Source organism: Penaeus japonicus, unplaced genomic scaffold, assembly GCF_977035675.1.
Source record: "Penaeus japonicus unplaced genomic scaffold, GWHDUDI00000001_assembly GWHDUDI00000004, whole genome shotgun sequence".
Lineage (NCBI taxonomy): Eukaryota > Metazoa > Arthropoda > Malacostraca > Decapoda > Penaeidae > Penaeus > Penaeus japonicus.
The window spans coordinates 35,811,600-35,826,599 of record NW_028234406.1 but is presented as its reverse complement, the minus strand read 5'-3'; the positions used below and the strand labels follow the sequence as shown (position 1 = coordinate 35,826,599).

The 15,000-nt window shown below is 34.4% G+C and overlaps 1 protein-coding gene across 1 annotated transcript in view; it reads left to right on the top strand.

Moving 5' to 3' along the window:
* The window catches only part of BicD (Microtubule-associated protein Bicaudal D), a 20,805-nt gene that overhangs the window by 4,278 nt on the left and 1,527 nt on the right, over window positions 1–15,000 (top strand). Inside the window, exons 3-16 of the mRNA XM_043018808.2 lie at window positions 3,035–3,175; window positions 4,149–4,363; window positions 6,098–6,351; window positions 6,679–6,848; window positions 7,108–7,269; window positions 7,402–7,587; window positions 7,769–7,878; window positions 8,166–8,284; window positions 8,867–8,964; window positions 9,129–9,270; window positions 9,526–9,656; window positions 10,019–10,136; window positions 10,358–10,538; window positions 10,918–15,000. The exon at window positions 10,918–15,000 is cut by the window's right edge and continues 1,527 nt beyond it. Of these exons, the coding sequence (XP_042874742.2) occupies window positions 3,035–3,175; window positions 4,149–4,363; window positions 6,098–6,351; window positions 6,679–6,848; window positions 7,108–7,269; window positions 7,402–7,587; window positions 7,769–7,878; window positions 8,166–8,284; window positions 8,867–8,964; window positions 9,129–9,270; window positions 9,526–9,656; window positions 10,019–10,136; window positions 10,358–10,538; window positions 10,918–11,035 (2,145 nt within the window). The 3' untranslated portion in view covers window positions 11,036–15,000. The remainder of the gene's footprint in view (window positions 1–3,034; window positions 3,176–4,148; window positions 4,364–6,097; window positions 6,352–6,678; window positions 6,849–7,107; window positions 7,270–7,401; window positions 7,588–7,768; window positions 7,879–8,165; window positions 8,285–8,866; window positions 8,965–9,128; window positions 9,271–9,525; window positions 9,657–10,018; window positions 10,137–10,357; window positions 10,539–10,917) is intronic.

Here is a 15,000-nt window from a genome sequence, read left to right as displayed (position 1 = left end):
CTGTTTGTCGGTTTTTGAGGCTGTCTGTGCCTGTGTGGCATTAGTACTGCTTTTTGTCCTGTGGATTTGTGTGTTCTCTTCCCAGTGGGAATTGTGTGCCCGAAGGTTAATTGCAATTACCTGATGTGTATAATTGTACATCTGTTTGTCATTATTGGTATCATTCTTTCAAATATCCTTTATGCTATTATTTGATTTTACTATTCTACGTAAATTTGGTAATTTCTGAGATTAGTTTTCTACCAAATTAGTTTATTGCAAGAGGTAAGCTTAATTAGATCTTTATACTTTTACTAAATTATTTCAAGCTAGATTGCAGTGAAATGTTAGTATAACAGCTATTTATCATTTATGAGACAATGTTTTAGAGAAAGGATTGTCAAAACTTTCTCTGGGAAATAGTGTGTGATGTTATGGTGCCAGCTGTGTATAGATATGGAAAAAAAGTAATGTTTGCAGTATTTGTTGAAATGATATTGTCTGGAAAATTGCTAACGGAATATAACAAAACAAGTTGAGAAATCTTAATAGAGAATATTGATATCAAAATGCTCATCACAGGGGATTGTTGAATTATAGTTTTCTTGATAGAGGATTGTCTTTTGACTGTTATCCATGATAGCCTGAGGGTAATTTCATTGTAAAAGGGATCTTAATTGACACACACAACTCTTTAGGTTAATCTGCAGAAATGAAGGATAATGTTGAAAATAGGTATTTGAAGTTGCAATATTGACAATTTGGAGCCAAGGCAAAATATCTACTTAGTGGCTGTTTCCTAAGTAGGGAGTCAAGGAGTTGTGAAACTAGGTTTGAGAGTAGAGTTAGGTTGTATTAGGGTGTTGGCTTGTTTGCTTGAGTAATAGGGGAATGCAGTCCTACAGGAACAACTAACCAAATTAAAAAATAATTTATTAATTCCTTTGTACGTGGGTTAACAAACTCTGGGCTTAGCTTACCTTGTCCACTCCCCACAAACCTTTCTGATCCTCCCTCCTGCCCCAGCTGTTGTCTGTAGCCAGCTACACGAAAGCTCCTCATGTTACCACCTGTAATTTGGAGTGCTTTTAGCTCAGCCATGCCCATGGAATAGCAAACTGTCAAAAGATATGACGACCACAGGGAGGGGCGGTGGGAACAATTTACACAAAGCCCAACATCTAAGGGTGAACAGCATGAAATTTGCTGGTTTATGAGACTCATTGAAGAGTTAGTAGATACATAGAGTAATGGCTAGGTTTATGACTGAAGATTGAAGAAGCTTTGAACATTTTAGTGTAACTCACTCCTCCATCAAAAATAACTTACCCAAGATACTGATATATTTTTTGTATTATTTACATTAACAGTGGTGTCAGCTTTGGCACATCACTATGGTGTTTGAATAAGAAATATTCCTAGAAAGGCTAATGAAATTAAAAAATAAAATCAAACAATGGTTACCATTTGCATTGAGATGACCACAACAAAGTAATAACAAGAGTGTGACATCCCAGTTGCCAAATGTGGTATCACAAAATATCACAGCAGACTTTGCCCTGTGTCATAAGAGATCAATACAAAATTCATTTTAACAAATATTTTTCTTACATTTGTTTTGGTATAAAGAATTTACTGTGTGAGAAGTTGTTTCCCCCTAAAATCACTAGATTATTTTCAATCGCTTTATTATGATATGCACTAAAAACAGAAGTGTGCAAAAAAGAAAGAAAGAAAGAAAAAAAAAAGTTTCTTTGACAGCCAACACCCCTACCAAGTGGTGCACTTTTGGATAGTTTCTTGGGTAATGAAGCAAGTAATTTTCCTAATATTGATTCATGTAAACTTTGTTATTCATAAATCTTGCTAGATTTCAATATGCATTTATTTAATTTTTTTAGTGCTGTACTTCATGCAAGTACCTGCAATATTAATATACAAATATAGACATTAGACATAGATGTGACTAGTGTGGAAGGTTTTAGTAACAAATAAATAAAAGATTAACTATTCTCTGCAATTTGAAGTTTTCAAAAAAAAGGAAGCAAAGACACTCTTCAACCACACCCAAATTTATGAGCAACAGCCCTCACGATAGTGAAATAATAGCTGCAGTATTTTTCATACATGTCACCCCAAAGCATCCCATGAGTTTCTTGAGGTCAAAATTCACCGGTATAGAAATGAATATCCTCTTACACAAATGCACATACTAAATTCATGATCTCTTTTTGTTTAATTCTATCAGTCTAAAATATTTTTGATATGTGAATTCAACACAAACTGAAGCTTTTCCTCACTGGGAGGCTTGTTCATTATCTTTTAATTTTTCATGTTTTTTCACACCATGTTATTATGTGTTCGTAATGGGTAACTTGGAATTTGAACTTGCAGGTGTAACATTTCTCATTGTAGAGCAGTATATGCAAAAAATGATATATTGCAAACTATTGTGAGCTTACTGTAAATTCTTCCTTTAAAAATTTAAAGCTGTATGACAACACTATCTAGTTCAACATCATATCTTGGGCTTGAAACCTACAATTGTCTTCCCCAGAAAAATGAATATATATATATATATATATATATATATATATATATATATATATATATATATATATATATATATATATATATATATATAAATACCTACATAGATTAATAAATTGTATTGTGAATCAATATTTATGTTGTGAAATTATTAGATTTATGCTTATGGAGCTTAGATGGATATACATGTCTTTTATTTGTAATTTTGGCAAAGTGGTCTAATATTTATTGAATTAGTTCGCTTTACTGTCTTGTACTCCATAAAAGTGTTGTGATATAGGAATGTCAGCTTTTGTGCAAAGTTGCTGTTCGGAATCCAGGAATTAATATAGCAAAAATAGGAACAACTATGTACTGAAGTCAAATAGAATTGATTTTTACCGTAGATACATTCAATCTCACCTCTTGAGTAATTATCATGATTTTTTTCCATTAAAATAGATATGACATTTAACCTGAATATTTCTCTAGGACTATTATTTAATTTGATTTTATTTTGTTCTAGGCCCTAGCCAAGTTCCAGACAACACATCGAGTGGCCACTGCTAGCGGAATCGAAACTGAAGAGAGCCTGCTATCAGAATCAGCTGCCAGGGAGACCTCTCTCAACTCTCAGATCATTGAACTTGAACTTGAAGCCAAACAGGTGAGTGGGAGAGTTTTCTTCTGCACTACAAACTCCTCTTTACTGTTGTCTGATTGCATGAGAGATGAAGAGAAAGTATGCAGTGGGAGAGACTATGAAAGAGAAAGAGAAAATGAAGGTTTGAGAGGAGAAAGGAAGGGGAGATGGAATGAAAGGAAGTGTGTGTTTGGAGGAAGTTAATGAAAGCTTTCAGTAATTGTAGGAGAGGATTGTAAGTTGTGAGAGTTCAAGAAAGACATGAAAAGAGGATCTATGAGTGAGTGAGTGAGTGACCATCAAGCAAACAAAAGTGAGGAAGAGAGAGAGAGAGAAGGAGAGGGAGAATGAAAATTAATGGAAATGTGTCTAGGCATAAAAAAGAAAAGACAGGAAAAAAAAATGTATGGTAGCATAGAAATTTCTTCAGCCTTTCACACACTGGAGGCTGGAGGTGAGAGAACTATGAGTCACTCTACCAGTGATAAAGTTTCTAAGATGACTTGTATTTAGGATTGCATGTAGTGATACTTATTTCCCTTTTTGTGTGTTATATGATTCTTTATTTGTGTACCTTTTTTATATGGTATGGATTAGTATGAGTCTTGTGTGTATCTTTTTCTGTATGGTATTGATTAGTCTAGAGTCTTTTTGTGAGTGTGTGTACATCATTGATTATTTAGTTGCAGCTAGGTATGATCTTTGTGTTTTTGAGGTTCTGCTACATCATGACCTTTTTTCACAGTTGTGATCAAACTTTAAACCCTAAACTTTGATGGGGATTTGTCTGATTTGTATCATAATACCTAAGCTGAAGACAAAAGTTATGGACAGAAGAAGGTGATTGTGTTTCTGTCAGGGATAACTGCATTTCTTCTCTATTTTGGGAAATATTTTTCGGAAACAAACCTAATGACAATTTTGCTTTTCTTAGGACTTTTCTGTGTTTGAATTTTCCAAGACCAAATGAAGTGATAATCTCCTTCCTTGTTAACAGTGCCGAGCTGAGCTAGAACGCGTTCAGAGTGAGAAGGGCCGCTACTACACTGAGCTTCATGAACTTCTCAAGGATAAAGATATCAGTGACCATGAGAAGAAACAGCTCAGAACGGAGCTCAAAGACCTGAAGTTCCGTGAGACGAGGCTTTTCCAGGACTATGCGGAACTTGAAGATGAGAACATCACGCTACAGAAGCAGATCTCCAACCTCAAGTAAATATATATTGTTGTTTGTTTACACTTCCTGATACTGTCAAAGGGCACTAATTGTTTTTGAATGTAAAGGTAATTAACCCATTCCCGACGGGGGAATTCTACCCTTGAATGTCCAAATGCCGGGGCGTTCGAATTATTAGGCCTAAATCAATTGAATGGCCGGCACAATACTGTGCCGCCCGGCAACTGGGCTTTTGAATGCGCGGTACACATGCTGTACCACCCGTCCTGTGTGGGTTAATATTCATCTCAATTGATTAATGTATTATTATATTTATTATCAGTCTGTGCGTGTGCATGTGTGCGTATGTGTGCACGCATGCATGGCTGTGTGTGCGTGCGTGCTTGCATGTGTGTGTGTGTGCGTGCTTGCATGTGTGTGTGTGTGTGTGCTTGCATGTGTGTGTGTGTGTGTGCTTGCATGTGTGTGTGTGTGCGTGCGTGCTTGCGCGCGTGTGTGTGTGTGCTTGCGCACGTGTGTGCGTGTGTGTGTGCGTGTGTGTGTGCGTGCTTGCATGTGTATGTGCGTGCTTGTGCGTGTGTGTGTGTGTGCTTGTGCGCGTGTGTGTGTGTGCTTGTGCGCGTGTGTGTGCGTGCTTGTGTGTGTGTGTGTGTTTGTGCGTGTGTGTGTGTGTGTATGTATGTGTTTATGTGTGTGTTTGTTTGTTTGTATGTGTGTTTGTTTGTTTGTATGTGTGTTTGTTTGTTTGTATGTGTGTTTGTTTGTTTGTATGTGTGTTTGTTTGTTTGTGTGTTTGTTTGTTTGTTTGTATGTGTGTTTGTTTGTTTGTATGTGTGTTTGTTTGTTTGTATGTGTGTTTGTTTGTATGTGTGTTTGTTTGTATGTGTGTTTGTGTGTGTGTGTGTGTGTGTGTGTGTGTGTGTGTGTGTGTGTGTGTGTGTGTGTGTGTGTGTGTGTGTGTGTGTGTGTGTGTGTGTGTGTGTGTGTGTGTGTGTGTGTGTGTGTGTGTGTGTGTGTGTGTGTGTGTGTGTGTGTGTGTGTGTGTGTGTGTGTGTGTGTGCAATCACGCACGCATGCATGCACACATTTGTATGTGTGTGTGCTAGTCCGCACGTGTGTGTATGTGCGAGTGTGTGAGTGTGTTCGTTTTATTGATTATGTATTGAACGTATTACTTTATGCAGATATTAAATATTATATTAACCAATATAAGATTTATTTTAAATGGCATGTTAGGAAAATACATTTTACAAATTTATGTAGCAAATATTTATATATGACACCAAAGCCAATTAGGTTTCCCCCAAATTTGGGAAATTCTGTTTGGGAAGTTGATACTTAAAAGTATTAAAGTAAAATGAGATGGGTGTGGCCATATGTGAGCCACCTCTGCCTCTCCTCCCACTGGTGCCATTATGTGATTAACTAGGGCCAAAATAGTGCGTGGCTCTCAAACATGATATTGCCAGTTCTCATTTCTGTGAGTTGAAAGAATGCTTGGCCTTTGCTTTTGTTTTGTGAATGTCTGAATATTTTGTCTCTTTTGAATATTTTGTCTCTTTTGAACATTTTTATTTACTTAATTATTTCTAATTAATTTTTTAAAATTAATGTTTTTTTTATTTTAAATTTCCACTTCTTTTTTCCTACTTTTTAATATGATGATATACACATCTTAGCAATGCTTTGCCATAAAGAATTGTATTATTTTTTTTAATGGATACATAGTAGGACTGTTTCATTGTTAATGGCCAAATTGATAATTTCAGATCATCGCAAGTTGAATTTGAAGGAGCCAAACATGAGATCCGACGGCTTCAGGAGGAAACGGATGTGCTCAACTCCCAGGTGGAGGAGCTTGCCAACCTTAAGAAGATTGCAGAGAGACAAATGGAGGAAGCACTTGAGTCACTGCAGGCAGAGAGGGAGGCAAAGTATGCTCTCAAGAAGGAACTGGATGCCAGGATGAATTCTGAGTCCATGTACAACCTCTCCAACCTGGCTATGAGCATGAAACTCTCAGGTCAGTCTGGAAAATTTCTATTCACACATGGTATTTCCTGAAAGATAATACCATTATCCTTTTAAGGATGTGTTGGCTTATGATCTGATGCAGAAATGCACTATAGAAATACTTCTGTCTGTTCTAATTCATTTCACACTAAAAAATGATTATGAATATGAGACTTCTAATCATTACTGTCATGTCCTGGCATTTTGTGAAATATTGGTATAGGTTGCTCATTGTCTACACTTGGGCATGCCTATATATATCCTGTAGGGTTAATTGGGTTTGTTTGGGAGAGCTGATATACATATATATACATATTTTTTTTTACCAATACTTCAGGGAGTACAGATTTTGGTGAGAGTGATGGGGAAGATGACACTCCTGTTCTGAGGAGGTTAGAATCGGAGTTGATGAGTGCCGGTGGGGGATCAGCTGAGACTCTAGGGGGAGATCTGTTCTCTGAAATCCACTTGAATGAGCTTCGGAAGTTGGAGAAAAAGCTGGAGGAGGTTTGTTTTATTTCTGTTTTTGTATGGGAAATATTTATGGTATAATTAGTGCATACTGTAAAAAATCTAATTTTTGTAATTGATAAATTTGAGAGGGTGGCATTTTTTGTAGGCTAAAGAAGAAGAAAAAATAAAAATTAGGGTAGTAGTGTCTGTGATTGATCTCATACCATTAGATCATATCTTGGAAATGAATATAGTTTGGGAAGGAAAATTTGTAGTTTTGTTTGTCATAAATTATGCTGATTATTCCTTTCAGGCCGAACACGAGAAGAGTCAGCTTACTACCAACCTGAAGGAGAGTCAGGAAGGCCTGGAGAAGACCCGACAGGAACTAGACGCACAGCATGCCAGAGTGTCGCATCTTCTGGGGCACATCTCTGCTCTGGTTAAGCTGCATGATCAGGAGAATCCTAACCAGGTAAGGCATTTTGCCAATGAATATAATGTGTGAAATTTGTGTTGCAATGTTAAAAAATGATATGTTGGAATTGGATATGTACATATAGTTCTTTAGAATAGCTTTAAATATTGATAAAATTTTGATTTATAGATGAATGCTGATGATACAGCCATGTTGGTGAGCTTTTTGGAGAAGCAAAAATCAAGGTATCAGGTTGCAGCCAAAGAAATTACTGAACTCAAAAAGAGCATGACAGAGATACAGAATTCTGAAACTGCTGGAGCTAGTGATGCTGTCCAGCAGCTGCGTAATGAAGTCGGAACACTGCGCTCAAGGGTATTAATTATTGGCTTTCATATGTTTACGTGTAAAGATGTCCTCAATGATGTTGCACTTTGCTTCATTTAAAGTATTTGAGGAATGTTGCAATTATGATTATAATCCTTTATCATGATATTTATTTTTATTGGATTATACATATTTTGAATATGTACTTATATATATTTCTTTTCTTCAGCTTGTGGATGCTGAACAGAAGTCCTTGGATCTGGGCAATGATGTGAACATTCTGAGCCAGATGCTGAACAGCCGAGAGGGTTCACTCTCATTCACACAAAATGATCTAGGGTTTGTACTCTTTCTTTTTGGTTTGTCAGGATGAAGATTAGCTGATATTGTAGGCCTACAGCGGAAACTTTTGTTTCATTTGATATGATATTTTATGTTAGTTTTAGTGACTTGTAATATATTTATTTTGATATATTTTTTGCTAATAGTATATATATATATTTATTTTTTATTTTTTTTATCAGTGTCAATTATAAATTATTTGTATTTGATAGGAATAGATTTAAGTTCATAAGGAGACTTGAGGTTTTGTTAGTGAATAAAATTACAATATTCTTCATTAACAGGAGTATCAGTGAAATGCTTGCACAGTTGTATCACCATGTGTGCACAGTCAATGGAGAAACCCCATCAAGGGTACTTCTTGATCATAGTAAACAGGGACATCACACAGAGAAGGGTTCTGGTAAGTGATGTCTTCTCTTTTTTGTAGGATTTGAAATTTGTTTTTTTATGAATGTTTGATTTTGTCTTTAGGAGATGAATTATGCTAGAAGATGTATATTCAATCTTGAATTGTTCCCTTAAATACCAGATTGCTATTTGTTCTGTTGCTGTAATGGTAAGAGAGTTACAAAGTAATCTCTTATAACTATAGTTTTCCATTTATATTTTTCCCAGAATTATTGCTGTCTAGTAAGATAGGTTAGAGTGGTTCATGGTATCAGACTTAGATATGTTTGGGAAAAAAGCCATTTAGAATTTATTTTTTCCCTTCTTTTATCATCTAAATACTATTAAAATTGGGACTTTAGTGATTTATTTATACAAGTCATAGCTATTGCATATATGTGAATAAAGAATCCTGTTGATATAAGCAACTAGTACAAAAGTGATATTGTGAAGTGAGACCTTAATAGTTAATGCACCGTTGCTGTTAGATATATAAATAATAAGTATAAGTACAATGTAATACAAATTTACTATATTCCATTTATATCCTTATATCTTTTGATAATTTATTTAGTATATATCTTTTATAAAACAGATGGAGAGGACCAGAAAGTATCTTCGCCTACACAAATCTCAACAATGCTGGATAATCTCAAGAACAAGTTGAGGACAGATGTTCCTCTGACAGATTTTGTAAGTCCAGGCCTGCCTGTGTATTGATGTCACAAGTAATGATCGTTCACAAAATGTGGAAATTCAACACACATTGTAAAAAAAGGTCAAGTTCAATTACATCTCTCTTAACTTTTTGTACAGGGGCATAGAAAAGTTTCTTACACTTGATTTGTATTTTCCAGGATGATTCTAGCGATCCTAAGGATGTGCGCAATACGATAGATACCATTCAGGACCAGATTAGACACCTGAAGAAGGCTGTGGAACATACTATAGAGTTGAGCAAGGAGAAAGGACACTTTAGGGAGAGTGCTTCATCTGATAGTAAGTGTAGTGAGCTTACTCATATTTTGCAATTACACGCATCAATGGTGTCAGATCTCAGGGTCTTATGTCAGGAGAGTTTTTGTTGTATTGAATTGTATATACACCTGCATTTATGGAAGAGTTCATATTATTGTGAAGTAGGATAATATAATTTACAGAAATGTAAATAGCTCATTCAGGCCCCTTCTCATTCTGATATCTTCCTTTATCTTATTTTATGATTATTCACAAATATATTCTACCTCCCCCCAGGTGGTCTCACTGAAAGTGAAGTACAAGAACTTCAGGAACAGGTGATCAAACTGAAGTCCCTGCTTTCCACCAAGAGGGAACAGATTGCTACACTTCGCACAGTACTAAAGGCCAACAAGCAGACAGCTGAGGTAATGTTTTTGTCTGATTTACATGTTGCATTTACTGTAGTGGGAATTAACAAAAAAGAAATTTGTAATCCTCTTATACAAAATAGATTTAGAATAGATTTTAAGGATGTCATCTACTTTGACCTTTAAAATTGTATTTGTTTTTTTTATTTAGGTATTAAGCAGATTGGTTTTAAAGCTTTGCATACTTCTAAAACTTTTCAGTTTGTAGAAGAGTAATTTTTTTAAAGATGAAATTGATGTTAAGGAAATATTTTTCCAATTATCAGTCACATTTACTTTCACTGAATTAGTTTTGTTTTAATTATTTTTTAAAACTTATATGAGCAAGACCTGATTTTAAGGTTTTCTCTCCTATGTAGGTGGCACTGTCCAATCTGAAGTCCAAGTATGAAACAGAAAAGAGCATAGTCTCTGAAACAATGATGAAACTTCGCAACGAACTGCGTCTGTTGAAGGAGGATGCTGCTACATTCTCCAGTGAGTCACTTTTACCATATGTTTTTATTTGGTAAAGATCATGAATAATTTGTTTTTTGAAATTTTCATATACACTTTAATTGCCTTGCCATGGAAATTGCCATTGATATTAGCTTTGTATGGCAACTTTGATGTTAATATCTGTGTTAAAGATAATTCAAATAGAATTTACACAGCATTATAGAAGGGTATTAAGTACACTTTGCTTCTGTGAATCACAGGTCTCCGTGCTATGTTTGCTGCACGTTGTGAGGAATACGTAACACAGTTAGATGAGGTGCAAAGGCAGTTAGTGGCAGCAGAAGAGGAGAAGAAGACACTGAACTCCTTGCTACGGATGGCTATCCAGCAAAAGCTGGCTCTTACTCAGAGACTGGAAGATATGGAATGTGACAGAGAAAGGTGAGTTTATACTTATATTTTATAAACCTATGTATTTTGTCTGATTTTTAGACCTAATTATTGAGACTGGAAAAAAATGTTGATTTAAAGACATGCAAATATGATAACAAGTCCATGTGATAATTGAATGTAATTATGAATGTGCAATATAATTGTTGATACTTAAATCTATCTACATCTATTCTTCATTACAAAAAAGCATTATAAAAGTATTTAGATAAAAATTGCATGAAAAAATCTGATGCTTTAAAACAGGTAACAGATAAAAAATAAATCACTAAACCTCCAGCCAAGTAGAGGAGCTATTTGACATAGGGTGAGGTTCCTCCCAGAAATCACAGTCTGTGTCTTTGCTTGAATGCTAGTCTTCCTTTCTCAGGTTCAACATGCGAAAGCATCCTGGAAGCAGGGGCGGCAGAGCTTATAGTTCCAGATTTAACAACCAACCACATGCTTCTCCATCACAGCACCATTACCAACGCAGAGATAATTATTAAGGTGTAAATGATTGTTTTTAAATGTATTTATGTGAAGTAAAGCAAGAGATGAAACATTAGTTGGAAGATATTACAGTGTTATTGGTTGATATAGGATGATGCATCATGAGAATAGAACATCTGTGTATGTTTTTTTTTTACACATGTGTTCTCTTCCAGCATCCAATTTCAAACTTGTTTACGCTGTGTCATGAAGACCTCAGAAACTAGAGTTATCTTACAAAGACTTTTTACACTTGTAAAAATGCAAGTTCTCGAGGATGGATTGATGCATGGAGGAACTCTTCCTTGTGTGAATGATTGAAAGACATCATATGCAGGTTGGCAAATGTCTGCCTATGAGCGGTAGACTTTATGTGCCTGAGTCATCTCGTCTGCTTTAGAACCTGGAAAGGAATATAAATTGATGTATGGAGAAGCACCTATTCAGAAATGTTGGATTGTAACTTGTTAAAAAGTGTGCCCCTCTTTTTTAATCTTACGCTGTTTCTTGTTTGTGAAGCAGGATGTAGTTGACTAAAAAAAAATGTTTTAAAAGAAATTGCTTTAATTTTGAATTATATATATATATTTGATTTATTTTAATTCTTTTTTACTATTGACTCTTAATGTACAGAATTTTTGTAATTAAGTGAATATTTCTTTTATGAATTGCAAAGTACATAGTAATATTCATGTGCAGGTCATATCGTCCAAATCAGAACAGAGGCATGTCCACAATGAGAACTGTGTTCTTTACCCATAGTATCTCAGAAGCTTTAAATCTTAAGAATAAGTTCTATGATTCTTCCCAGTTTAGATACCTAATAATACTGCAACGTCCAAAAGAGTTAAAATTGCATAGCAAATACCTGATAGATCATAAGATTTAGAATTTTAATTCCTATTTACTTACAAAATCAAGTATTTTTAAAAGAAATATTGTATAAAGCTTATGCATACTATCAGTAAAGTTTGTTAATAATGCCGTTTGATAATTGAAATTATATGTCACTGAATATTACTTAGTTGGCATATGCTCCCAAGTACGGGCCATAGGTTGTAATAAGAGATCCTGCCTCGTTGCATACTCATTATTCAGAGACAGTTCTGTTCAGAGCATGGACAAGAGTAGCAAACAATTGACAAATGTTACACTTTTTTATTTCATATTTGCCTGTAATTGATTTTATAGTTGCATAGAAAAGTAATTCATTTTGTATGGATGAAGTGTAGACTAGATTTTTTAGTATTTATTTTCTCATTTTTTATTATTGTTGAGTGGGTAATTTCATTTTGCCTGGTGGAAAGGTTGCTACATAGGTTATTCATGTCTCTCTGAAGTCTACAAGAAAATATATCAGATTTTTGTAATAAAATACAAAGATGTACATCTGAAGAGCTTATTCATATTTTGTTTTTAGCTGGTTATGAGTTTAGCATTTGCAGTTGATCACAAACACAAATTTGTATATGAACTAGGAAATTGCAGGGCAGCTCACATATGACATGAACTTGTGGTTGATCAGAATCAGTAGTTGTTTCATCTTTTTAAAGGATAGACATGAATTTGTATTGCAGAGGTACTAAAGACAATGCTGATTCTACTTAAAATAATATTTTTACAGTTTATAACTCTCACGAATCTCTTGATACAGTTATATTTGTATTGACCTGAATTTGTATGACAGATGCAGAAGTCTGAATTTTCGATAGTGTCTGGCAAGATAAAATGTCAGAACTGCTCAAGAAATGTACTTATGTTTTTTAAATAAGGGTTTTTGGTCAAGGTACTTTACAAATTGCAAACAAATTGGAAGGAGAAATAACATCATCTGCCTGGTTTACTTTTCCATTATAGGACACATAGAAGTAAGAATTATTTCTCAGTTACTTCAGAATAGGGCTGTTGGTAGTTTGTGTAACCCTTGCATTTGTCATGTACAAATGCTTACATAAAGTCAGTCTGTTGTCATAGAAATGCTGTAACATGAGTATTTAAAAAATTTATTCATTTTAAATTGCCTATGTTTATGATAGCAGAAGTGTTAACTATTATTACAAGTTGTTAACAGTGAAATAAAAGTTTTTAATCATATGGTGCATTTAGTTTGGGGTGAGTTTTACACAGGAAGAGAAAAATAATTATATTAGGTGATGTGATATCTCTTATATATTTGGAACAATGAGGGTGCTACTCAATCATTTTTTTTACAGCTAGTTATCAGATTACTTATAATTATTATCTTTATTTTAACATGCATTCACATGATAGTTATTTTTTTTATTATGCAAAGATTATATATCTTGGCTGCTATATTTATGAAGACATTTTTATATACACAGCACTGTATATTGTGTTCGAGAAGGGTTCATATCTCAGTCTTGTTACCTGTCCACATTTATGTTCTTGTAATGACATTAAAGGCTTTTCTTTATCTTTTTATGCTTGTGGTCATATTATTCTTTAAACCTCTTGGTAGTTAGTTAGCATTCTTAATAGGATATTGAGATTTTCGTTGTGTGTATCCTATTACAATTTTTTTGGTAGGTTTGTGGTATAAAGATCATATATGGTATATGATGCATGATAGCCAATATTTGGCTGATGAAGTTATTGTAATAATCATGGATATTTTTTATTGTGATTATTATTAGTATTTTTAAATGTCAAAGGCACCTTTTCGAAGCAGCTTGATCAAGAACAGCAACTCGGTTACTTATCACAAACAAACGAATTGCTTCTGAGATCGTATTACTCTGTAGCATACCCTGAAAATGATACCAAGTGAGCACTGTAGGGTTGCTGATATAGTTTTCAGTGTTCAGAGAGCCTTTGCCCTTCAGTGTTTAGCCATTTCACTTTAACTTTGATAAGAGAATATACTTCTATCTTGGCTGATTGTGTAGTAATTAGTTAGCTATTTATACTAGTAGGAAATCAGTTTAAATTATTCTCATTGCATTAAAATTTGAATATGCAAGGTCATTGTACATGATTATAGTAGCAGAGAATTTAGCTGTTTTTTAGGCTTTCTATACTTGGTTGTAAGACTTTATTTTAATTTTTTTTTCTGTATTGGGAATTTTTGCTGTGCAGCTCTGAAGTAAAAATAACATACATTTTGAATTATTCTGGTTGTATTTTACTATCACTTTGCCTGAACTTGCATTGATAAGTGTAGAATATCTGTACATAATTCAGTTAACAAAAACTGGTGTCATGTTTTAAGAATGATTGGCCTGAAGTATTTTCGAGTATTTAACATAATATTGTTTGTTCTGGAATTTTGGTGACATAGGGAGAACAAGGTGACCGCGTTGTGATCTGTATTGTGATGTGTCTTCACTGGCCCCATTTTTTTCAGTCACTTTGCTTTATCTGTGTACTTGTAAAAGCAGATTTACTATTGTTACTATTTATGGAGCACGTCAAGCACATCCTATGTACCCTTGCTAATATTCCAAGTTGCTTCAAGAGTTTGAAATATTTAGGTGTATGCCTACTATGAAGGGGCCAGTGTTGCACAAAAGAGCTTGCTTAAAGAAATAGATCCAGTTGAGCAGTCCATTATCTCACCATAGAGTTTAGGGCAGTTTTTAGTGCTAAAGGATTTATTTGTGGTGGTCAATCAGTGTTTTCTTTATAAGTGTCACCACATTGTCACAGTTGCAGGACCTACTGGAATTTAGTGTCTTGACAGGTATATGCTCTTTTTAGTGAACAGTTAGTATTAGGTTTTGTTTTTCTTTTCACTCAGAACCAAAGACACTGTTAGCATAGATTCACATACTTTGCAGTGGATTTTGAGACATAAGTTGTAGTCCTTCAGACCATAGTGGTACATAAACCAGTAAGGTGGAGTAAATTTTTGATATTGATACAGGAAAGTGATTAATTATGGATAACCACAAAAATGATAATTCAGGATTAAAGACTAAAATTATAAGATATGTGGGAAAAGACTAGTATAAAATTATTTGAA